The sequence below is a fragment of the Trichomycterus rosablanca genome, chromosome 4 (assembly GCF_030014385.1).
Source record: "Trichomycterus rosablanca isolate fTriRos1 chromosome 4, fTriRos1.hap1, whole genome shotgun sequence".
NCBI lineage: Eukaryota > Metazoa > Chordata > Actinopteri > Siluriformes > Trichomycteridae > Trichomycterus > Trichomycterus rosablanca.
The window spans coordinates 32,706,053-32,733,438 of NC_085991.1; the positions used below are offsets into that span (position 1 = coordinate 32,706,053).

General features: G+C 39.2%; 1 protein-coding gene across 4 annotated transcripts in view; it reads right to left on the reverse strand.

Moving 5' to 3' along the window:
* mark2b (MAP/microtubule affinity-regulating kinase 2b) overlaps positions 1-27,386 on the reverse strand; it is a 72,217-nt gene that overhangs the window by 29,513 nt on the left and 15,318 nt on the right. For all 4 annotated transcript variants that reach the window (XM_062994190.1, XM_062994189.1, XM_062994188.1 and 1 more), the window contains exons 2-7: positions 12,443-12,616; positions 11,397-11,450; positions 10,161-10,209; positions 8,417-8,482; positions 6,194-6,264; positions 4,371-4,427 (exon numbers count right to left, since the gene is read on the reverse strand). In XM_062994190.1, coding sequence (XP_062850260.1) covers positions 4,371-4,427; positions 6,194-6,264; positions 8,417-8,482; positions 10,161-10,209; positions 11,397-11,450; positions 12,443-12,616 — 471 coding nt within the window. The remainder of the gene's footprint in view (positions 1-4,370; positions 4,428-6,193; positions 6,265-8,416; positions 8,483-10,160; positions 10,210-11,396; positions 11,451-12,442; positions 12,617-27,386) is intronic.

The window sequence follows — 27,386 nt, forward strand, 5'->3', positions numbered from 1 at the left end:
CTCAGAGCTGCTACTCAAATGTTTATCCACTAACTTTAGCAAAGTGGGAATGCCATGTTGCCTAGCAACATATGCAGGGTTCTAACTGAGCCAGGATGGCATGGTTAAACATTAGCCTACCAGCATAGACAACATTAGACAAGCACACAAGTCTGGCCACATGCGCGCACACACACTGATGACACACTGAGTGAACTTTTAAAACACTCGCACTGAGGCACCTACACATGCACTTTTACTGCACTTCCAGTCTGGTGGATATAATGAAAAGAATTATACCTAGCAATCACACATGAACATGTGGGCTGTGTGCTATTTATCTGATTCGTGTGTTGGCTGTTGTGTCACTGTCCACTCATTACAATTGTGTCTTATGAGGATGATGGACATTTTGGAATAATTAAAACTACATACATATTCTGATATTTCTCCTATTTCATTCTTTGTCTCATCAGACCTCATGTTGCCAGATTTCTTTACATGTCGTTTAGCAAACTCCAAGCGGGCTGTCATATGCCTTTCAGGTTGCCACTCTGCTATCAAGGCCTGATTTATGAAGTGCTATAGAAATAAGTCTCTTCAACAGGTTCTCTCATTTTCACACAGAACATTTGGAGCTTCTTTGTGTGTGCAGTTGCTTTCTCTCACTCCAGTGTGATTCTGTTCAACCAATCAATGGTCTGCATTGTTTCTCACCCCACCAATACAATCTGCTTTGGTACACTGGGTCCCTGATCAAGAAGGGTAACTGTACACTGATCAGCCATAACATTAAAACCCCCTCGTTTCTACACTCACTGTTTCACACTCATTTTATCAGCTCCACTTACCTTATAGAAGCACTTGTAGTTCTACAATTACAGACTGTAGTCCATCTGTTTCTCTACATACTGTTTTAGCCAGCTTTCCCCCTGTTCTTCAATGGTCAGGTGGTGGATTATTCTCAGCACTGCAGTGACAATGACATGGTGGTGGTGTGTTAGTGTGTGTTGGGCTGGTATGAGTGGATCAGACACAGCAATGCTGCTGGAGTTTTTAAATACCATGTCCACAGTGACAGTGCGGACAGTCCAGCAGTGACAGTGAGGTGTTTAAAAACTCCATCAGCATTGACCAGCACAACACACACTAACACACCACCACCATGTCAGTGTCACTGCAGTGCTGAGAATGATCCACCACCTAAATAATACCTGCTCTGTGGTGGTCCTGGGAGAATCCTGACCATTGAAGAACAGCATGAAAGGGGGATAAAGTATGCAGAGAAACAGATGGACCACAGTCAGTAATTGTAGAAGTACAAAGTGCTTCTATATGGTAAGTGGAGCTGATAAAATAGACAGTGAGTGTAGAAACAAGGAGGTGGTTTTAATGTTGTGGCTGATCAGTGTATATTGCACTGTTCAGTTGATGGAAACAACAATTAAAAGTGGCATCATGGATTTAAAAAGTATCGTACCATACAGTACCATGCAGTGGAAAAGTTGCTAAGTTGCTTTTAACCCAAAGGTCTGTGGCACTTTAGTTACACCCTGTGTGTGTGTGTGTGTAAAATCTAAATTTAAAACTACTTGCAGGGCAGAAAAATATCACACTACTATGGAGATAATTACATTGTAAGTTCAAAGGTCAGAGCAACAGAGCTTTAGACCAATGAAGCAATAGAGTGAGGAACAGGGTGAGGCATTGTCATGGGAACAGGGAGGGGATTGTGTGCTCAGGAGACCATAAAACAGAAGTGTGCTGTGGAAGTGAACTGTAAATGAGACGAAACTAACACAGCATGTGAAAAGTTGTGCTACTTATAAGGATTAATTTCATTTATTTGATGGCTACACTGCATTCACACTGAAAGTCAAACATTTTAAGTAGGTTTGGAGATTTACAGCAATAGGATGCATAGCAACTGTGACCAAAGCAAAGCTGGTGAGCCTAGTAACCTGATACAGTTGAGTGAAGTTGATGCAAATACGTACAGTGGATACAGAAAGTATTCAGGTCCCTTGACTTTTTGTATGCTTCGTGTTGAAGATATAATTATAATTTACCAATAAATCTACATTAATCACGTACAATAAAGTTTTATAAGTTTTTCAAAAACTAAATACAAATTAAAAACTCTCTATTTCACAAAAGCATTCCAACCTTTAGCTGCGGCACTCCAAATTGTGGTAACCAATGTTTGCAATCAATCATACACCTGTTGCAATTTAATTTGAATGTACATAGTCTTGAATGGCACACACCTGGGTCTATAAGGACCCATAATTTACCTACAGCATCAGGAAAAAAATCCAAGTCATGAAGTCTAAGGAACTATCTGTGGATCTTCACAATCTAATTGTGGCTAAGCATAGATTAGAGCGAAAATATAAAACAACATCTAAGGCTTCGAGAGTTCCCAGAACCAGATAGACAGAAGAAGCTTGGCACAACCTTGACTCTTCCCAGATTTTGGGCCAAATTGGGCATCCGAGCAAAAGGGCCTTGGTCAGTGGGTAAGAAAGAACTCAAGGGTCACTGTAAAAAAAAAAAAAGCTTTAAACATCCTGTGCAGCGATGCAAGAACCTATTGACAATCATACACAATCATTTCTGAAGGTCTTCATAAATCAGGTCCCTACTGAAGCCACTGTTGAGTAAAAGGTAAATGATGGGAAGGAGCATAAGCCACATGAGAAAAAGCAATCTCTAGTCTAATTATATGAAGACTGAACTCTTTAGACAGAACAGCAGGCACTATGTCTAAACATTTAGTGAAAAACAAGAGTACCATCCCTATAGTGAAACGCTGAGTTGGCTGCATCATGCTATGAAGGTTCTGGTCAGCGGTAAAAAATAAGTGATGGTTGAATGATGCTAAATACAGGAACATCCTTGAGGAAAACCTCCTTCAGACTGCACACTAACTTATATAGTAGATAGTTCACCATTTAACACAACAATGACCTAAAGCATGCAGTCAAAAAAACACTGGAGTGGCTTTGATGCAAATCTCTTAATATCCTAAGTAGCCCAGCTAAGAACCCCATCAAAACCCCACCTAAAGATTTTTGTTCACAGACACCTGCTAGCCAATCTAAGAGCACTAGAGAGGATCTGCCATAAAAAATAAAACTGCCCAAATATAGGAGCGCATAGCTTTTAGACATATATCCAAGAAAACGTAAAGCCCTAACTGATGCCAAAGGGTCTACATTAGTACCTTATGTGCACAAGAGATCTGTTTTTGGTTATTAATTAGTTTTAGAAAAACTTGAGAAAACGTATTTTAAGTGTAGCTTGAATAATAAACCTAAATAAACTTATACATTTATCTGATGTTTTAAACACAAATAGTCTATGTAGGGTGCTATGTTACCACTAAAATCACTAGGCACAATTTAGTAACACACCCCAGACACTACTGTTGAGATTTAAACCAGTCAGGCGTCCACACAGACATAATTAATTATGGGTTAAGGGCCTTACTCAGAGGCCCTACAGTAGTAACTTGGTGGTGGTGAGGCTTAAACCAGCAACCTTTTCCATTTCCTTAAGCACTGATTTCCAGTGGCGTAATCTGTGTTTCTGATCATTATTACATTTTGTGTTGTTTGTATGTTTAAATACATGAATGTACAAATAAGCAAATTCACATCAAAAAGTTACCTCCACTCAAATTTGTCAAGTCACCAGCTATGTACAGAAACTTAGACTTACATTTTGTATAAGTAGGATTCAACCATGACCCAGAGTTACTTTTTAGCATAGGCGGCTGAATTTTTATTTACATCTTCTGGTACTTCCTGGCGACCATAATACCATGTATTCTAACAAGGCTATCAGGGGATAAATCATTTTCTGAATAAACATCCTACTTTCTGAACCAAACCCACCCTTAGTGGTTGATGGCAAAAAGCTGAACGTTTCATGCTACTATTAGGGACACTGGTAGCCTAGTGGGTAGAGCTGTGGGTTACCGACTATGCCATGCAGGCTCCAGGGGCGCCGTACAATTGCTGACCCTGCACTTTGACCCGGACTTCCAAAGAAGCTGAGATATGCGGAAGAATTTAATTGTACTGTACATGTGATTATTTTATAATAACTTAAATAGTAATTATAAAATTATCTTCTTTACAAAGTTCCCTCAGCATTTGACAGTCTCCAGACACTAGATAAATTAAAGGCCTTTTTTCTTGCACACTTTACAGTTTGTTTGTGCATTTCATTGTAGTCTTGGAGACTTAATGATCCGAAAAAGCAGTCATCCTCCAGAGTATTTTTTGGCTACTGTACACTTCATCCTTACTCTGCATGCAGGCAAAATACACTTGCTTGCTACCACTCACTCATTCAGTCAGTCACTCACAGCAGATTATTATTACCTTCAGGTCCCTGTGTACGATGCACTTCTGGTGACAGTACTGCACTGCGGAAACAATCTGGATACATAAAAAAGAATCAAATACAGAGTCAAATATCAATGATAAAATACACCTGGGAGGAATTTTAACTGCACAGAATTTCTGTTAGGCAACAGCAAACCATTTTAGTATAATTGAGTCACGCTGCCTACAATTAAACTGTCATCCTTAAATACAAATACACCAGCGACTGAGAGATTAATGAATATTGCATTTTTCACAGACACGCAGCAGCATTTACAGAGATACTCACTTCTCTTGTCAAACACCAAGATGTGCTTAGACTAGGGCTGGGCGATATGGATCAAAAATTATATCTCGATATTTTTTTCTGAATGGCGATATACGATATATATCTCGATATTTTTTTATCCCATAAGGTAATAACAAAAAGACACTTCTGAGACAAAGCTACATGTTCCAATTTTTTTACAGGCACTTTTATTAATATTCATGCTGGGGAAGCGTCACACAAGAATTATTTTTCCTTAAAAAAAAAAAGTTGTTTTCTAAGGCATCTCCTGTCGTCTAATGTGAATTACAAATATATTGTCTGGCCCTTTAATAATGTTAAGTGTACTATAGGGCGCAGGGAGCGAGTGTGTAGGGAAGATGTTGGAATGACACGGTTTCCGGCTGAGCTTGTGTAACATTAAAAGTAAAACCCCGTTAAAGTAAACCCCTCGTTAATCCCCCACCCCCCCCATGTTTGGACTTTATACATTATTTTATGTATATGTCGCCACAACATTAACATTTACATTAATATTTTCTTTTACTGTATAGAACTCAGTTCTGTAATACAGGCAGAACTAATCGTACATGTTACTTCTTCATGCACTTTATTATTATTTAACAGCTTTATTTGTTGTTTAATTGCTGTTTGCTCCTTGTTTACTGCAGAGTTAGTTCATGCAATTTAATAACGTTTGGTTGTTTACTGGCCGACAACAAGTAATACTATAATAGAAGATAAATAAATAAATGACGTGTCGGACGTCGGGCGATCATCCAGTATAAACTAACACGACCACGTACAACATCCAGTACAGAAATCACTCCCCATAATGTTTGTTTTTTACAGATAGAGCAAATATCTATACATGCACATCACATATACAAACAAGAGTCAGAACAACAGGAGACGCACCGCTACGTTATTATTACTTTCTCAACACTTAATGTGAAGTAAATACGTGCATGTCAGCGCGTGCATGCCCTTGTGTTGGTTTTTAAAACAAATAACGACTCGTTTTCTTGTTTTTTAACTTTGGGATCTGAAGTGAAAAACGAATGAAGGTACACGGAGCTGGAACCTTTTGTCTGGACTTGTTTTCGGCGTTCTCTACAGAATACATTATTCTGCTGCTCATCTGACACTTTGAATTCGAACCATCTCCAAATAATTCCAAAAAGAGTCATTATTTTTCTTTTTAGTAAGCAGCTCCTCTTCCATAGCTTCTGTCATGTCTTTATCCGTCTCCATGCTATCGCTGCCTGCAGGAATTACTGGTGAAGCGGTGGGGAGGGGCGAGATGTGTTCAGTGAGGGAGAGGGGCGGGGCAGTGAGGGAGAGAGGCGGGGCAGGTGAACATGTGCAGAGACAAACTGGGAGAAGAGAAAGACGAACTGTCTGATCTAACTGGAACGCAACATCTATATCGATATACGCGATATTGTCTTATCTTATATCGCGTATGAAAATATATTGATATTTTATAAAATCTCGATATATCGCCCAGCCCTAGCTTAGACGCACTTTAAACGAAGAAAGGCAAACATACCTGTCTGAATTTGGCTCGTGCCTCCTTTTCTTTCATCCTCCCATGGGCAACGAGGTAATCAAAAACCTCTCCTAAGGGTAGAAAGAAAAAACAGAGTGATAGAAAGGATGATGAAAATGAAAGACAGCAAGAAAACAGAAGATTGAATGTAAAATAGAGGAAGGACAAGATAACAGGAGATGATGTGAACAGTATTTTAAGGTTGAAGCCAAGTGCACAGTACACCCAATTTTGTAGACGGCGCGCCATCATTAGCCCTTGTGTAGTGTGTGCTGCTCAGCAACCTGACTTTTCCAATCGGCAGTAAGTAAGCCAGTGATATAAATTCTAGTTTGAAATTCTAGGTGATCTGTCATATAGTGTGCACCTCTCATACCCCTTTTCCACCGACGCGGCACTGAGCCCGTTCCGGTTCCCGAACTTGACTTTGAACCGGTTCCGCGTGTTTCCACCGGAAAAAAGAGGTTCCAGACAGCGTACTAGCGGGCCAATCTGGCATCACAGAATACTTGGTTTTCAGCCCGAACCGCGACGTCACCTGTGGGCGTGTCATGTTGTACAGCATAGCGACAGCAACAATGGCGTCAGCTGGGGTCTCGTATGGAGCTTAATGCTGCATTTTTATCTTTTAAAGTTCACCTGATTACATTTTGAGCCAGTTTGCCGCTGATATTTTCAAAGCGCCTTTAAAAAGGTGAATTGTGTGATATTACGTGATAAGTGACCTGGACAGAACGAAAAACGCTCAATGTGAAAAATAAAGCGTGAAGCTTTTTCAACTTCCCGAGCTGCATAAACACACGTGAAGTAAATCCAGCTAAACACAGATACATGTTGTATTTTAGAGTAGATTTTATGTTTATTTCACACAGATGTTTGTTCGTGTTGTGGAACTTTAGTGATGTTTCACCGCTCGAGTCGAGCGCTGAGCAAATCGGCTATTTGCGCCGAGGGTCGCGGTGAAACCGAAGCACAAAACGCTTCTCACATCAATGAACTAAAGAAAACAACAACTGAGACAGTCACGTCTTTTTATCACCTATTGTGAGATCGATGCTTTTTACATAAAAACAAACATCTGTAACAGCAGCACAAATGCTCGCACATAATCTACACACTCCGCCATGATATTACTACTCTTAACTTTGGTTAAGTAACGCCCACCGTTGATGACGCTGCCTGGTTCTCAAAAACTGGTGGAAACGCGCGTCGGTTCTCTACAGAACACCTAGGTTCTAAGAAACCTGAACAGAACCGGTTCAAGAACCATTGTTTTTTTTGGTGGAAAAGGGGTATCAGTGACCTCTCTGTGACTACAGCCACAAACATAGAACAGACTTTAAAATATTCAAAGTATGAGGACTTTTTCTAGCATAACATTTTTGAACTGTTACAGCAAGTTTAGAATATTATACCCAAATATGTTTATTATTACTAACTTTGGTTTCGAGTCCACATGCTTTCATTTTTTGGTTTTAATTGAGACATACACAGTCGAGTCACATTATTATGACTACTTTCTACTTTCGATGGCGGCAGTGCATAGCTCAGGAAGGAAGTAATGTTTCATGAGCTGACTTGGTGGGTGTATAAGGTGTGCAATAGGCTGTCTGCACATATATCCCTCATTGCTGCTATGAGTAAAATTGTCTTCCCTGGGGCAGATGGGATCTTCCAGCAAGACAATGCAACATGTCACATGGCTAAAAACGTCCGACATGGCTTGGAAGAGCATGACCAAGACTTTCAAGTACTACCCTGGCCCCCTAATGCCCCAGACTTGAACTCAACTGAGCATCTGTGGGACCTCCTCAATCGTGTTCGCTCTCCACGCACCCTCCAGCAGCTGTGGGATGCACTGCAGTCAGAATGGCTCCAGATACCTGTGACAATCTACAAGGACCTTACTGAATCACTCCCAGCCTGTCTAGCTGCTGTCAGTGCTGCACACAGCGGTTAGATATTAGCTGGTGGTCATAATAAATGTGACTCAACTGTGTGAAAAGCACTTCTATTTACTTTTGAGGTGCAGTCTGCATTGGTTAGTCGACTATCACTGTCTGCAAATGATAACTCACATATTTGCAAGGACCCTAATACATGACTGATCAAGTACACACTTCTCTAAGATCACAAATTGTCAAAGTCGTGTAGTGTGCATTAAGCTTACTACTCCTCAACGACAATTAAGATGTGGTGGTGACAGCAGGACAGATTTCCTACCTCCACTGGCATACTCCATAACCAAATACAGTGTCTTCTCTGTTTCAATCACCTCGAATAACTTCACTAGAAGGGAGATAAAGAAAAAGGGGGAAGAGAAAGGGTCATTAGTTGTCAGAACATGTTAACAAAGTGATTTAGAACAGGGTTGACTGGGGTTTTCAGACACCACAGGCAACATCATTATATAAAAGTGAAAAGCAGATAGTACATTAGTTCTGTTGTAAATGTCATACTGTTTTAATGGGTTCAAGGGGGCATAAAGTATACACATACAACATCCATTGACCAACTCTGGCAACAGTATTTTACTAACTTCTACTAACATAAAGCCAAATGTTCAACAATTCACTTTGTCAAACAGAAACACATTAGCTGATTTATTTTTCTTTAATCTTCTATTTATTCATTTCCCCCCTTTTCACCCAATCCAGTCATGTCCAATTGGAACTTGTCTCTCTCGTTTTTGCCAACACTCTTGCTCCCGGTCGAGGAAGACCGATGCTGTCACATGGGCCCTCTGACACACGCACAGCCGGTGAACACTTCTTTTCACCCGGCAAGGACAGGGTCTCACAGATGACAGTATAGCGTGTGGAGAGCCACACACTACCTGTGATCAGCCTTTCCCCATTGAGGTGCGTTGATCTGTCAGCAGAGCTTGTGATTGCCCCAGAGATGAGAAACCCTGTTTCAAGTCAAGTCAAATTAATTTGTAAAATGCTTTTTATGATATACATTTTCTCAAAGCAAACCAAAAAACCCTCTGTTGAGCAAAGGAAAAACTTCCTTAAAAATTACAAGGAAGAAATCATAAGAGGGACCAGAACAAGAATGTTTCCCTTACAGACACGCAGTTCAGTTTAAATCAAGCATCGAAATTTAAATGATCTTTTTAACAAACAGCATCAATCGAACAATGACTTCTTTGTCTGTTATCAGTTAATCATTAACATTCCTAATGCCAAACTTATAACTAGTAACAGCCAGTCGTAAAGCAGCAGGTCACACAAGCTCACAGAACCAGATCACCAAGTGCTTGAAAATCTTTTGTCCCAGATTGCGGCACCATATATGTTCTAAAAGCCACTGGAAACAATTAGAGGACAATAAGGGTTTGTCTATGGCCAAATGGCTGCACACAATCCTAAGATGACCATGCGCAAAGCCAAGCTGCAATAAAGTGGTGTAAAGCACACAGCCAATGCACTTTAATGAATTTGTTTGACAGACACCAGGTTCATTGCATATTATAACATTTTAGAGAATTGTCGGTTTTAGAATTTCTATCTACATGGCAACAGAATGCCAAGGGAAAGCCAAAAATTTATGCCAAACATCAGTAATGAACTAATGCTCTTGTGGTGTAAAAAGTTATATGGAACAGGTAGCGGATGTCAGTGACACCACAATTTATTGGATAGTAAAAAACAAACTGAAAGAAAAACAGTTATACAGCAATGGGGTCTGGTTGCTCCTCTTTTTGCCAGTGCAGCACCCTCAAAGCCTGCAGAGCTGTTCTTTCATTTCATTTTTAATCTTTCATATTCATGAGGGCTGACTACACGCTAATGAGCTTCTTTTGCCATCAAGGGCATCAGTTTTACATGTGTGCATACTGCTTTTAAATAATAAAAAAAAAGCAACAGGTAAATACTGAACATCACATGTATGCATATTGGACAATATTATTCAACACACTGCACTTTGCTGAACACAGAACCCTTTCCTGTTCTTTACTTACCTATGTTTGGATGATTTAAGAGCTTCATGATTCGCACTTCTCTGAAGAGCTAAAGGAATAAAACAAAGATTACATTTATTAAGTAATTCACCACAAACTAGGCATTAATAACTTGGAATGATGTTTAATTAATCTGAGTATTTGCCAGTGCAAGTATCGATCCTACGTTAACACTGTCGCAGTAACCAAACATTTAATATGATGCCTATTCAGGGTTTCAGGCTGGTAACCCTGATACAGGTATCAAATTGGTACATTCCTGTGCATTTGTGCTCCACTTTTTATATTTTTATTTATTAGGATTTTAACATCATGCTCCACTTGAGAACAGAACCCAGGACCTTCTTGCTGCGAGACGACAGCGCTACCCAAAGAGCCACCCCTCCTCTTTTAATAAATGGTCAGAATTAGCCCAGTGACAAATGTGTTGCAGCAGTCTATTAAGCTAGCCCAGGACCGCTGAGATCCGAGTCCAAATCTCAGCTGTGCTATCGGTGCTATCTACACAGACATTATGTGCTATGGGTGTAATTCTTGCAACTTGAAAAAGTTGTTCTTGGCTTACATTATGGAAACGTTTAGTCTTTTTTCATTGATGAGAAACAGTTTGCTTGATTATATTTTGTATTATTGTAGGAGAGATTTGTTAGGAAAGGTGTTTCTGTGTATTAGGTATTTGGGTAAAGGTTAAGAAATGTCTCAAATGAATTAGAAGCAGCGAATATGCAAAATTTTGGGCCCCATGTCAGGTTAACCATGGGGGCCCCTGTCCCCAGACAATCTTTGTTTTGTGGGTCCCTTGCACAATTATCATTATCCCTCTGTACAGCATCCTTTTATGCTCGTCAGGATGATTGAGGAACAACTTGTTAGTGATTTGTGGTCACACAAGACTTTTGCTTTCTCACGAGTTAAATCCTGTTTGTCTGTATCTTATATAATCCAAATTATATTATATAATGCTAATTAGATCAAATTGCTTTTAACATGTATGTATTATTTAATCAATATTATATTTATGTCCTACCATGTCATAAAACACTTTATATGACAGAACTGGATTCTGATTAATAATGAAATAAATGAGGCCAAATGAGCCCTTCATAATTTTTTATTTACGTAATATGATGATTGTATTTCCTTTATAAAAATCTTCAAATAATTCTAACACTAATGCAGATCATTCACAAGAAAAAAAAAAGCAGAAGAATACAGAATAAGTTGTCCTTGACTTACTTTTTGAAGACTGGTAGAGTTGAGCTGTGTCTTGTCTATGATTTTCACTGCCACCTAAAAAAATTAGACATAAATATAAATGAAGAAGACTTAATCATTACAGTATAACACTTAAGTAAATTAAACTTCAAGGATATCAGTCTGTCCGGTTAGGAAGCTTAAGCGATTTTGCTAGTGCACTACTAGTAGTGTCACTACTGGTAGCATGAGGTGGTACCTGCAGCCCATTTAGGTTGCACCCGTAGCCCAGCTCATCAACGATGGCACATCAATCACCACAGAAGGTTTGCTGTGTCTCCTAGCACAGTCTCAAGCATGAAGGAGATACCAGGACCTGGGTCATAAAAGGGCATCAACCCAACAGCAGGACCGGAATCTGCTACTTTGTGCAGGAAGGAAATAAAGGAGGACTGCCAGAGCCCTAACAAATTACTACCAAGGGGCTACTGGTGTGCATGTTTCTGCCTGTTAAAAACAGGCTCCATGAGGGTGGCATGAGGGTGCAACATCCTCTAGTGAGACCTGTGCCGTGCAGCTCGTTTGGTATTCATCAGAAAACACCACAATTGGCAGGTCTGCCATTAACATCCTGTTCTCTTTACAGATGAGAAGGTTCACACTGAGCACATGTGACAGACGTGAAAGAGTCTGGAGATGCCGTGGTGAGCAACATGATCCAGCAAAACCAATTTGGCAGTGGGTTAGTGATGGTCTGGGGAGGCATCTCTCTGGACAGCCTCAAGAAGCCTGAGTCTGTAGACAGTTCCCGGATGACAAAGGCATTGACGCTCTTGACTGGCCCTCATGTTCTCCAGACCTGATGCCCTGAACCAGGTCTGAGAGGAAATCCCCCAGGACACCATCTGCCATCTTATCAGGAGCATTCCCAGATGTTGTCAGGAGCACAAACAGGCATGTGGGGGCCCAAACACACTACCAAGTGACATTATGAGGTGCTGTGATAAAATTAAAGAATGATAAATAAGTGAAGAATGAGCAGACAGAAAGAGAACAAGGACATGAGATAGATCAAAGCCTCTAGTTACCTCCTTTCCAGTGAGGACATGCCTGGCCAGTTTAACTTTAGCGAAGTTTCCTTTGCCGATGGTTTTGAGCAGACGGTAGTTTCCAATGTGAGGCTGCTCATCTGTAGTTGTGCTGATTGAGATGCGTGGCCGTGCCATGCTGGAACGTCCTCCCGCTTTGGAATCGGAGGAGGGCTGTACAGGAACAAACAAAATAATAAGCTTATTTTGATAACTTACAGGAGGTGCAGAGTTTTGCATAACACTGTTCTTTCTGCTGAGTCAGGTGTCAGCACAACACTGACAGATGCCAACAAATCATAAATAGGGTTGAAGGTATCTGTTAATGATAATTATTGATAATTACAATACTTACAATTAAGTATCGATAATTATTGATACATACAAGCAATTTTGATAACATAAGTTTTTCATGTCCATGTGCACTATTATTCAAACCCTGGCTTCAGTACTTTGTGAAGCATCTAATAAGTGATTTTGGGAAAATACTAACAAGCTTCTGACATCTCTAATGTGCAATCTTTACTCATTCTACTTGTGTAAATGCTTTTGTGCTGCAACTGCTTTCTTTAGATGCCACCAGGGACTTTCTATGTATTCAGGATACTCCAGGACTGATTCCAGCAAAGAGAGAAGGTGCAGCAGTATGAGGCCAGACAGAATGCTAGTAAACCTTTATGACCATTCAGGGTGCATTTTACACACCTACTCATGCCACTGGCTGGTCCTAAAGCTGTCGAGTAGCAAGAGGTAAAGAAGCATCAAGTCAAGGACCAGCCAGTTCAGCTCCACCCTAGGCTACAGACTGAACAGCAAGGGCCACGAAGTCAATGACCCACCAACATGATTATTTACACCACACCCACATCCCACACCACCTCACTCTGCACAGCTGTATTCATATCTCCATTTCTTATGTTATAACTAGTATGTGTATTATGTGTATTTATACACCGACCAGGCATAACATTATGACCAGTGACAGGTGAAGTGAATAACACTGATTATCTCTTCATCACTGCACCTGTTAGTGGGTGGGATATATTAGACAGCAAATGATATTTTATTCTCAAAGTTGATGTGTTAGAAGCAGGAAAAATGGGCAAGCATAAGGATTTGAGCGAGTTTGACAAGGGCCAAATTGTGATGGTTAGATGACTGGGTCAGAGAATCTCTTCAGCTCTTGTGGGGTGTTCCCGGTCTGCAGTGGTCAGTATCTATCAAAAGTGGTCTAAGGAAGAAACAGTGGTAAACAAATGACAGGGTCATGGGCGGCCAAGGCTCATTGATGCACATAGGGGGCGAAGGCTGGCTCGTGTGGTCTGATCAAACAGACGAGCTACTGTAGCTCAAATTGTTGAAGAAGTTAATGCTGGTTCTGATAGAAAAGGTGTCAGAATACACAGCGCATCGCAGTTGCAGGGCTGTTTTGGCAGTTTTGACCAACACAATATTAGGAAGGTGGTCATAATGTTTTGCCTAATCGATGTATTTGTGTGCATTGGTGCAATAGAATGTGTATATTTAGTGTAGTAACGTTTATGCACACAATTTTGCATTGAATATGCTTTAAATTTAAATGTTCTTAAGCATAGGATGAGCTTCTATTTGCGTGATAAGTAAATAAATGTATGGCATGCATTGTATGGATTTACCTGACTTTTACTGATTTACCTACTTAGAACTATATAAATCACCTGTAACTCGCTTAAGAAGCCCAATTTACTAGACACTGTGTTGACAGTCTCCACTTGTACTAGGGTGAAACAAAGCTTGTAGTAGAATTACTTAAGCAGAGTTCTTTGACTCCCCTGTGACCTTACAAATCAGGGTTGCAGTTACTGTGGGTGTGTGATCTAGGCAGACAGGTGAAGCTGGTTAGAGGTACAGGTGCGAATGCTCTAAAAAGGCGGTACCGACACTCAACACCACTGCAACACCCTAAGGTGTGTATGTTGGGTTTTCATTTTTACCACCCCAGTGCATGGCTGACTCATTACCGTGGAAGCGTGGGGACGTATTATTTCTTCCATGATATTATTTTGAAATATCAAAACAAATTACATTATAAAGATCTATAACTTCAAAAACACGCTCTGAACTTTATTCACTCAAAACATAATTCTGAAATGATTAACTGCTCCTAAATAGCTAAAATATAAAAAAAAATGGTGTGAAAGTATTCATCCCAGTGTAAAGGTCATTACTTATTATAACACTGAGACCCTTTAAATATTTACCAAGAAAGAAAGGGTAGCATGATTCATCAGTGGATTTGAACAAAGCATATCTAACGTTCAAACTATTAAAGGATACATATGTGCCACTTTATTAACCCTTAGTTAGACCACCTAGTAGCTATGTTCTAATGTTACATTACAATTAAGGATGCAAATTTTGGTTCCAATAATAATCAACCATCATCATTCAATAATCATGCAATTGTACTGTATGACATTAATAGTGTTACACAGTTAAGTGGACTCACACTGGACTTGACTGACAATCAACAGCCAATAACCCTTTACTTCCAATTTGAGACTTTATTTAAATAGAAAGCTGATTTTTGTGAAAGGATTTGAAGAGCCAGTTTGGCCCAAACAAGAAATTATTATAAAAATCTATTTTTCATTTAATTGCCTAACAATTATAATATTAATAGTTTAATAGATGTAGTGTTTTATATAATAGTTTTAGTTGAGATGCAGCCTGGGTTTGGAACCACATGTCTTCTGCATGTATTGTGTCTCCAAATGTGTAGAAAATGCATAAGATCAGATATCTGACATACATTAATAAAAGAGACCTGATTGGGTGACTGAAAACTAAGTAGCTTACTGATTTTTGATGACCTTGCTTTATCTTTTTTGATAACATTTCCAAATATCACAGTATGCTGTTTAAATGGGCAGCTTTACAATTAGGTCCTCAATTAAAGTCATTAGACTCCAGGGACCTGGGCTCAAATCTTGTCATTGGTCACTGCCTGTGATAAGTCACGTGTTCTTCCAGGGTCTGATAGTTTTACCTGATGGTTTAGGTTGGATTACCTGAATCTTTTTACGATATTATGTATGGTAGAAGATAAAGCAACTAAATTATTTGCAAGTTTTGTTGAGTTGTTTCTCATTTGACATCTTTCCAGCAAAGACTAAGCCTTTGGTGGATCCTCCTTTAATACCCAATCATGATACCTTTACAAATTCACCTGCTTATTGTGGAATGGTACTTGATAGGCAATTTATGAAATTCAATAGGTTCCAGGGACCTGGGCTCAATTCTTGTCGTTGGTGTCTAACTGTGAGGAGTGTCACATGTTCTTACTGTGTCTGACAGTTTAACTTGCCCCTAGGTTGGACTGGTACTCTTGTCCTGGCCAGTAATCCTGCCTTGTGCCTGACAATGATAAAGTGGCTGGTAAAATGAATGCACAAAGGCGCTGTAATCCTATAATAATTTACTATTAGTGTGCATTTAAAAGCACCCATTTATGTGTAGACAGAAAAGCTTATTCCAACATGACAGTCATACACACCGATGTCTTCGGGTTAAAAGGGAAGCTTTTGCCCTTTGTAATTAAAAGAAAAGACCCTCAGGAGGTGAAGTAATTAAAGTGCACCACTGTAAAATGTAAAGTGTGTTGGGTTTTCAAATGCAAATAACGCAGACTAAAACACTGCACTCTGGATTTTCTGCCTTCAAAGACTAACTTGATCAAAGTCCAAAAGAGCGCCCTTAACAACCTTACGTCAGGATATAATATGCTACTTAAGAAACAACTCCCAGTACCATACACTCACTACTCATTTTCTAAACTACAAATGACACTCCCAGAAAAGTTGGAACATTTTGTAATATGTAAAAACAGTAATATGTGGTTTGTTCATTATCATGAAACTATTTAACTGACAAAAGTACAAAGAAATGATTTTTAATGGTTTCACTGCTCAACTTTATTGTATTTTTGTAACTATAAACACATTTAAAATGTGATACCAGGAACAAACTTACAAGAAAGTTGGGACAGAGGCCTGCTTACCACTATGTTACATCACCTTTACTGAGGACACCAACTGTTGCAGTTATACATGAGGAATTTTTGCCTATTCTTAATACCAGACCAGCTTTTTCAAAGTCTGTGGTCACTCTCGTCTAATTCTACATTTTCAGTAGGAAGAATCAGAGAGGAGAATCAGATAAGAATCGACTGCAGGCAGGCCAGTCAAACACATGTAATCTGCACATACATAGCCACACAGTTAGTTACAGGACGTGCAGAATGAGGTCTTGCACCGTCTTGATAAATAACCATGGACTTTGCCTGGAAAAGATTCAAGAGTTTTATTGTCATGTGCACACTCCAAACGTTAAGTATTATACATAAAAACAAAAATCAAACTAACACAATAAAAAACTCAGTATAAAAACTTTTTAAATATAAACTTAAACTATAAAAAAACTTTTATATACAATGAGTAAAAATAGAAATAAAAGTAAACTAAGGTAGTAAAAAAGGCACATAGCAGCAGTTGTTTAAGGTGCAGAGAAATTGTGCAATGTTTAAGAATATAGCAGCATTTTAAGTTATTTTAAGTAACTTTTAAGTTGTTTAAGTTGTTTTAAGGTGCAAATATGCATAGCAGCAGTCATTGGATATACAGTTGTGCAGTTGTGAAAAGATGTCACCTTGAAGGCAGCATACGCCTCTCTCATTATATGCCTTCAGGTTAATGGTACCTACACACATATGCAAATCATTCATGCTGTGGGCACTGATGGATCCCCATACCATGACAGATGTCCTCTTTGTCTGAAAACCCAACATTGTTCTAAGAACAAGCTAAGCCGTGGACTCACTTGACCACTGCACAGGTTTTCACTGAGATGAGCGCTGACCCAGAGGCCTTGGAAGCATTTCTGCATAGAGTTGATGTATGCCTTTTTCTTCAGGTTGAGTTCCAGGTTGCATTTCTTGATGCAGCAGAACAGTGTTAAGTGAATGATTTTCGAAAGTACTCACGAGCTCATGATGCTATGTTTATTACAGTTTATTACATGAATGATTTTTCAAAGTACTCACGAGCCCATGGTGCTATGTTTATTACAGTTTATTAGATGATTTAGGGACAGTGGTAGCCTAGTGGGTAGGGCTTTGGACTATCAACTGAAAAGTTGAGAGTTTGAATCCCAGCTCTGCCATGTAGCCATTATTTTGAGCATTTTGTAGGCATCAAATTTAAAATTGTTTATATTTACAAAACAATTATGCTGGCCAGTAAAAATCTTTTCTTTGTACTTTTGTAAGGTAAAAAAACGTTTAAGAGAACTAACAAATCATAGATCCTCATTTTCACTGCATTTTACAAACTGTCCCAACTTTTTGGGAAATAGTAGTAGTTGTAGTTTATAAATATCAGTTTAGCAGGATGCACAGATCAACACTGGACAGCAGGAAGAACAACAATCAAATGTCTGTGCCTATTCACTGATGGGTGGACTCAGACCGGAATAGTCACAAAGGTGAGGGCATGGAAAGAGGAGATGCAAACAGATTGCTGACAGGCACAGAGTAAACCGCTCCAGCTTCAGAGGTCATCTTTCTTCACCATTTACCCTCCCGAACAACACACACTGCAGTACAGTACACAGTAGGTGGTTAGACTGTAGACTTTGGCACAATGTTTGTCTATGTATGTGTGGGCATGTGTATGACCTCATATAGATACAACAGGAGACTGGCATGGGTGGAACTACTATTACATCATCCAGATAGTACACTCACCCTTACTCACACCCACAATGTACTGTTGTCTTTCTTTTTTTTTTCTCCCCCACACACATTTACAGACAACACAAAAGGAAATCCCAACAATCCTGTTGTGTCTCTTTCTAAACACATCACAGTCTTTTTATGACTGCTTAGAAACATCAATCAGTAATATCATGTTATGTTTAATCATCCTCTCTTTCTACCTCCCAAGAACTTGTTTATAAAAAGTCCAAATCTCCAGGTAGGGGTGGGTGATACAGAGGAAGTATAAAGATTATACATGCTTTCCTGTAGATGTTACTTTTCTCACTGTACATTACTCTATTACAGGACAATTTACACTGATTAGGCATACCATTATGACCATTTTCCTAATATTGTGTTGGTCCCCCTTTTGGTGCAAAAACAGCCCAGACCTGTCAAGGCATGGACTTCACTAGACCCCTGAAGGTGTGCTGTGATATCTGGCACCATGATGGTAGCAGCAGATCCTGTAAGTTGTGAGATGGAGCCTCCATGGATCAGACTTGTTTGTCCAGCACATCCCACAGATACTCAATTGGATTGACATCTGAGGAATTTGGAGGCCAAGTCAACACCTCAAACTTGTTGTTGTGCTCCTCAAACCATTCCTGAACCATTTTTGCTTTGTGGCAGGGCGCATTATCCTGCTGAAAGAGGCCACAGCCATCATACCACTTCCATTAAAGGGTGTGCATGGTCTGCATCAATGCTTAGGTAGGTGGTACGTGTCAAAGTAACATCCACATGGATGGCAGGACCCAAGGTTTCCCAGCAGAACATTGCCCAAAGCATCGCACTGCCTAAAAAGTTACAACTGTACTTGAATGTGTGTGTGATCTTGACCATAATCTACAGATAAATAACATCTCCTAGGAGGATATAAAAGGGTTTTGCTGCAACATCTGCCAAAGAGGTATTTACTAGGTACTTACATAGTAGGGTGTAGATGCTAATAATCAGATTTACTGCATTTCCGATAACACACTACCAGGAGGACCAATAAGACAAAATGTAAACACATTCATTTTGTCAATCAATCTGAGTAAACCAACTGACTCAACCAACTCCTGCCAGAACCCTGAACTATCAACAATGAAAGAAAAAGATCAGACTGAGTTCAGAATCAACCGTTTCTTTCTGTCCAAGAATCTTCTCTTCTCACTCTTCGTTGCTGATTTTATCTCTGCCAATACCTGGTGTTGATTGATTTTTGTCAGGGGTTGATGGGATCGACTGGTCTGTTATTACATTGTTGCTAAGGTTCTGCTGATGATCTAATTCATTGCTAATGTTAATTTCAGAAAACAGACCGATTGGATCAGACTGACCTTTTCAGCTTTTCACAAGCACTTCTTTGCAGATTTATCAGGGTGTGTGTTGGTCTGCACAGATTCAAGTAAAAAGAAAACCAGACACTTGCAACTGACTTCACACACACATTTCTTTATAGTAAATGACTGAATTGTGTTTCCATGGAGATCTATTATTCATCGCGGCAGTTCTCTAATGTTATTTTCATTTTTTTTTTACACTGTTAAAGTATCATTTGTTCATGCACTCATTCCCTTCAATGTAATCACACCAATAGGGCCGTACCCAAGCAGGTGGAAAACATACAAATTTAGTGGTCTAGCCCATGCACTCATACACGCGCACAAATATCACAAAATAAAGGAACACCAAAATTTTAAAAAAGACCACACACACACAAACACGATTCCTGTTTCTGTTTCCAGTATGCTTACACTTACATAGAACTTCTGAAAGACAAAAGTGCTCTGTTGTGCGCTTGATTCTTTAACAAGTTGCTGACAGACTGGCACTGACTGTTCATGAAAAGATGTGAATGTTCACACACCTTGATTCATCAATTTGGTTTATGACCTAGGGCTGGGCGATTTTCACAATGAATTCGGTTAATTCGCATGAACGTTTTCACCCGATGTTAGAATGTGACAATCGCGATTGTTTACATACTTTATATTTTAATTAAAATACCAACATGTCACGAAGCAGAAACTGACCAGACGCTCGCGGAATATAAATCAGGGAAAGTTTAATATAAAAAGGGCGAAAACAGTGTACAAAATCAGGTAGAGTCCAAAACCAGCGAAAACCAAAACAGTAAACAGAAGACAACAAGGATTATACACGGTAACGGTTAGATTCAGTAATAAGGAGCGCAAACATGATCGGCAAAACGAGACACAAACAGAAGAGTTTAATCAAGATTCACTGAATCAAACACCGCTGAACTGAATCAAAATATGGAGCCGATGAGAGCGATCAGGAAAGTAATGAATTACATTTACTCGCGTTACTGTAATTGAGTCGTTTTTTTGTGTACTTGTAAAAGTAGATTTTACAGCCTGTAATTTTGCTTTTACTTAATTAAGTTTTGTACTAAGAATTGTAATTCGCTACATTTTAAATCACATCCGCTACTGAGTGAAAAAATCGCGTCTGGGAAACTGCTGCAGTGAATTCTGCGATAGGGAGTCGGATCTTTTGTCTCGGTTCCTTTTAAAGAGTCGTATGTATGTAACGACTCCCAAATGCGCGAATCGGTTCCTTTATTTTGGCTTAAAGGGCCGTTCAATAGAATCGAATCATTCTACGACACATAATAGTGATTAATACAGTTTGAAAGTTTTATGGGACTAAAATGACACATTACACATCCTTAAATGTTTAAAATGTTGTATCCACCCCCCAAATCACAAGAGGATAAAATCAAAGCTGAGCTGAGTGATCACTTGATGCCCCCCCAGTGTAGATACTGATACAGACTCACTCAGTGGTGGAAACAGCACAGTACAGGCTCGTGTTCCTTTTAAGAAACATGTAAAGAACTTTTTGTAGTTTTTTTCCTAATGTAAGGAGGTTCTGCTGAACATTATTTAAAATAAAAGTTGTTTGTGAGCGATTCTTAGATATAGATAGATAAGGATATACAATTTAGATCTATTTTGTTTTAATTATTGTTAATTATTGTGATATCGTTATTGTTATAAAGTTTGAGTCCCTTAAAAGGATAATTATAGGTGGTGCTGTTACTATTTTTGCACTTCTGCAGCCTTTAATTACAATGCAAAAAAAAGAAATTTGAGTCTTATTTTAATTGCATTATACAAGAACAAAAAAATCTAAATCGTAATCGACAATCGGGTATTATTTTAAAATAATCGAGATTTTTTTTTTTTTTTGCAAAATCGCCCAGCCCTATTATGACCTAGTTTATCTCATTAAAACCACCTCCTTGTTTCTACACTCACTGTCCATTTTATCAGCTCCACTTACCATATAGAAGCACTTTGTAGTTCTACAATTACTGACTGTAGTCCATCTGTTTCTCTGCATGCTTTTATATCCCCCTTTCATGCTGTTCTTCAATGGTCAGGACCCCCACAGGACCACCACAGAGCAGGTATTATTTGAGTGGTGGGTCATTCTCAGCACTGCAGTGACAATGACATGGTGGTGGTGTGTTAGTGTGTGTTGTGCTGGTATGAGTGGATGAGACACAGCAGCGCTGATGGAGTTTTTAAACACCTCACTGTCACTGCTGGACTGAGAATAGTCCACCAACCAAAAACATCCAGCCAACAGTGCCCCATGGGCAGCGTCCTGTGACCACTGATGAAGGTCTAGAAGATAACCAACTCAAACAGCAGCAATAGATGAGCGATCGTCTCTGACTTTACATTTACAAGGTGGACCAACTAGGTAGGAGTGTCTAATAAAGTGGACACACGGTATTTAAAAACTCCAGCAGCATTGCTGTCTGATCCACTCATACCAGCACAACACACACTAACACACCACCACCATGTCAGTGTCACTGCAGAGCTGAGAATGATCCACCATCTAAATAATACTTGCTCTGTGGGGGTCCTGACCACTGAAGAACAGCATGAAAGGGGGCTACCAAAGCATGCAGAATAACAGATGGACTACAGTCAGTAATTGTAGAACTACAAAGTGCTTCTATATGGTAAGTGGAGCTGATAAAATGGACAGAGAGTGTAGAAACAAGGAGGTGGTTTTAATGTTATGGCTGATCAATGTATATATATTAGGACTGTCAAACGATTAAAATTTTTAATCGCGATTAATCTCATAATTTCATATAGTTAATCGCGATTAATCACTTTTTTTTTTTAAAGAAGAAAACAAGGATTTTTAAGTGAAATGTTACAATTAAAATGGTGAACACATTTTATGCTAAATGTACTTATGTTAAAAAACTGCTGGGACAAGAGAAAACTGTAAGGGAGTTTTATTTACTCACATACTAGGCAGTAATACTATCCAGAAGAGACCCTTGGCTTCGTATATATGTCAGATTGTAGGTTAAAATCAGCAAACATTGTAGATCAGCGGTGCTTTAGGTGGAAAAAGGCGTAGTTATTGTAACAGACTTTTCTGTGGTTGTATCGTGAATGGTTTGATGGACGTTTCTACACGAAGTGAGTGTGTTTTGACCCTTTGGGCCTTCCATAGTTCATGTAATTAGCATGCTTGGCTAACACGCTGACTGTGCGCTATTCAGGACTGTAACAGAAGGAGTTAATAAAGTGTTCTGCTCCCAACAACTTGTAAATATAGCGTGTATTTATTTCTTTATTAAGCGAGTGCATCACTACAACGGTCGGTTACAATAGAATTTGCGTTAACGGCACTATTTTTTTTAATCGCGTTAAATTGAGATTGCGTTAATGCGTTATTATCGCGTTAACTTCGACAGCCCTAATATATATGCATTGCCTCTTGTAGGAAGCCTATTGGGGAAAGGAAATAAGCCTAAAAATAATTGTAAATTGTAAAAAGTATTGTAAATTACTAGCATTTGAATACGTGAACAAAACTCTATAGATTTATTTATTTTACAGTACAACAAGTATGTAGTATTTAATACTGCATGGCTATAGGTTCAGCATCAGTCAGCACATAGCAAAACAAAGTCAATTAAAAACTGGCAGTGTGGCTCACATTAAGGAGCTCAGTAACTTTTGGCTTCTTTCAGGCAAGCAGCTGTCCTGCTACACTGTACATACTATTATTGTGAAGTGAATGCATCCAGGAGCAACAACAGATCAGCTTTGAAGTGGTAGGCACACAAGCTCAAATAATAGGACAGCAATGTATCACAAATCATCCTTTTTTTCTCCGTTACATCATTCAATATGATGTTCAGGTGCACACAAACAGGTGCACACGATCCTCAGATAACCACACCCAAATGCTAAAGTATACTTTCATTACAAAATAGAGCTGTAGAAATGTATTCTCTGGAGTTATCAATTATGGATCATAGTCAACCAGTCTAACAGCTCAAACAGGGTTGGGCTGGTGCCAAGAGAGCACTACAGTTGTCAACAATGCTGGCAACTGTAAGTTTGGTGCTGAAAGAAAAACGGTGTGAACCTGGCCTTCGTTGTTTGTGTTGGGCGTAGTTGAAGTGGTAGGAAATATTATGCAACAACATATAATGAATGTAGAATGTTTTGCATTTTTGCATTTAGCAATGGTTTGAATTGGTCCTTACCGGAGATGGGGACTCGAGTCTCGAAATCTAATTATTATTATTATTATTATTATTATTATTATTATATTAATTATATGATTATTATTATTATAAATATTCTGCTCTTTAATAACGCTCCGGCCATCTTAACCCACAAGGCACGCAATGGGTAAATGTTACAGCCAGCTTCCGGCATAGTGATGAAGCGCTGCTCCCACCTCCCTACACAGTTTGAAGTTCACTTTATTTGAACATTTTTGTTACCTTTGGATTGGAATCTCACTTAAAATGGTGTATACCCTACGTAGTGCACTTCACAGAAACAACTGGGGTGAATGGAACACTCCTACAGAATTGGCGCTAATGGTTGAAAGACCGCTTTCTGAACCAATCAGACCTTCTGATTTTAATTTTTTGTAAGAAATGCTGTTATTTGCGTTTATTCCGTTTGTATCACACAGATGATGTGTCAATGAAACGCTTGATTGGCTTTCGAGTTAGTGTTTTACTTCACAACCGAGAAAAGTTTGGAGGTTTTTAATTATAAGCACATATTTACAAAATAACGGATTTTATTCCTAATGGGACAACAGACGGTTATAAATTTAATAGCATCTGGAAGAACATAAGCTAAGGTAAGCAGTGGTTATGATTTTTTTGCTGTGTTTTGGATTTTGGCCGCTGTGCCATGATTTATCTAGCACTTTTGTTTTGCAATGAAAACAAAACATATCAGTTTAAGCTTTTAACTGGTACCTGGAAATTACATTCATTTGCACAATGACTAGGAAAGTAAAGGCACTAAGTAAAACAACAAAATACAGTTGCTAATCTGTTGTTGTTCTTTATCTGAACTTTATTTGTTTATTTCTACGCTACATTTCCAATATATGTTTTGTGTATATTATATTGACTAGTGACTTGACTTAGACTCTAGCCTAAAGACTTGTGACTTGACTCGGACTCGTATTTTGTGACTTGTGAACATCTCTGGTCCCTACCATCACCAAACAAAAAGTCGTTGTTAAAGTAGTTGACCGGCCTGCACCAAACCCTGATTTTTATGCCATCCAGCAACTTTGGGATTAACTGGAACACCTACTGTGGAGCAAGCCTTATAGTCAATCATCAGTGGCAAATGCCGTTGGCTACACAAGTGGCTGCATGGAAGAGAATCCCTGCAGATGTTTCCTGAAATTTGTTAAAAAGTCTTCTTAACATGCAGAAAACACTCACATGAGGTTTACATGTTGGGTGTCCACAATCTTCTGGCAAATATTTTATCAATATTTCAACTGTTAGCCCAAATTACATACAACTTTTAAAAACACCAGATCAGATCATTAATAAACGAGACAAATTCATACACTGTTGAATATTTGAATGCATGCAGCCACCTGTAGGAATTATATACCAGGGTTTTTCAGGTAACGTGCTGCTCTATAAATAATCCAAAAGCTTTATTTTCAGCTGAGCCGTGTGACGAGCAAGGACAAAAAGTGAGCAGCTGGACCTTCTATTTGTTCTCAGTGCCTTCTCACCCTGTCTCTCCGTTTCTTCACACCCCTCCTTGCTTTCAGCATCTCCTTGTCTTTCACAAAACTGTCAACAGCTAGCAAACAATGCTGATCTCAATGACAGGCAGCGCAGTGGGACAAATTAACCCCGTCCAGTGTGTTCAAGTGGTGGAGTGGGTGTGTATGGTGCATATGACTGAGTGACACGGGGGTCACTGAAATAAGCCAAATGTTCTTCAAAAAGTTTCTGCACTTTCAAAAACAAATGACATCTCTTTTCTACATGGTCACCATCTGATGCATTTTTCCCAGCGTCAAACCAACTTTTTAATGCTATCAACAAAAATGTTTTTGGTTGAGAGTGTAGCCACTGATGCACCGCTGCTTTCACATCATCATCACATGAAAATCTTCTTCCCCTTAAAGCTTCTTTGAGCGTCCAAAAAGGTGGAAATCAGATGGCACTAAATCCAGACTATAAGCTCTCTCAGTTTTTAAAGATCCCTCGTATTTTCATGTACATATACAGTCAAATCTTGTGAAGACAGGTAAATGTACAATGTGTGCCAAAAGTCTGAGAGCACCAGTGAGCATTACTGCACTTACTGCAAGTTTTAAATTTACTATAACGTTTTTCATTACTAATCACAATCAGCAATTAGCATAACAAGAACTTCTCAGTATGACCTTGTTTATAACAGGTACAGCATGGCTGCCAATGTATTGACTTAAACAAGCTTCTGATGAGTAGATCAAAGCCACACTCTCAAAGTCATCTGAGCATGTGCTTTAACAGGGCTCTAGAGTGCGACCAATTTGGTCGCACATGCGACCTAATTTCTCAATGGTGCGACTAAAAAAAATCTCAGGTCGCACCGGTGCGACCAGGCGTCCGAGGGAAAAAAAAAACAACAGACACACATTAGGCCAATATCATGGTCTAAACCAATCAGAGATAGTGAAGGGCGGGACAATATTGTAGCGGTGATATGTGAGCGACATTCAGCTTAGCCAATCAGAATGCAGCACCAGGTTTATACACGTGCGTTCGGACGTTCTGCCGTAAGTTTAGTTTTGTATATGAGACTCGCCGGATGTCCCCAGAATGGAAGTTCGGGTTCTGGAGCTCGGCGGTGTAAAGTGTTGTAACGCTCACTTAAGTCCTGACTAAACAGTTAAAGTGACTCGACCCTGTCGTGTGCCTTTATTCCCACACCTCCACCACCGCACAGCAAAAGACCCGCAGCATCCCCACCGGACAGCGGCTAGGTGAGCCGACCCTCTACAGTAGCAAGGGGCTAATGCTAGAGGTAAAGTGCGGCGATAGTGAAAGTAAAAACACGACAATATTTTCGTTAAGTAAAATATAAAAATAACTAAAAGACCAAAATATATTACAATACATGTAGTCAAAATACGCAGTGAGTGCACCGCAAGCGATTTTGGGAATCTATGTAAAAGATTCAGTAAAGCCGATAATATAATGCACTGCATTTAAGATTACACTCTAACACACACACAAACATATACATATAATTTTAAATATACACACACATATAAATAGATATACACACATACATACACATTTACTCTATTATTTTTATAATTTTTATAAGTGTGCTATAATTAGTCTGTAATACTATAATTAACTGTAAAGAAGACAGTGGCCGGCAATAGTGTATTTGTGACTGGTTCTAATACATTTCGAATTGAAAGGCTGAAAAAGCACAATGCATCTTTAAAACACATTACATGCCGCGATAAATGCACTGCCCGAGTGTCCCCTCTCCCCACTGCCCTTCATTGTCAGGCAGCAGCAAACAGATCATCAGACGAGGCCATGTTGACCAGATTGTTAGTTATTTCCAAGTCAATATTGCCTGTATGGACAGTAAAAAAAAAAGTGAACCTGTAAAACTGCGGTGTTAAATGCGATGCGGTTGAAAATTTGGGTGCACCTTACTTTTGTGCTGGTGCACCTAAGAAAAAAAAGTTAGGTGCACCAGTGCAACCAGTGCAAAACGTTAGTCTAGAGCCCTGTTTAAGGAAAAGAAAAAAGACATTATGTACAAAGGAACTGAATAGGTCCGTTTTTTTCAAACGTGT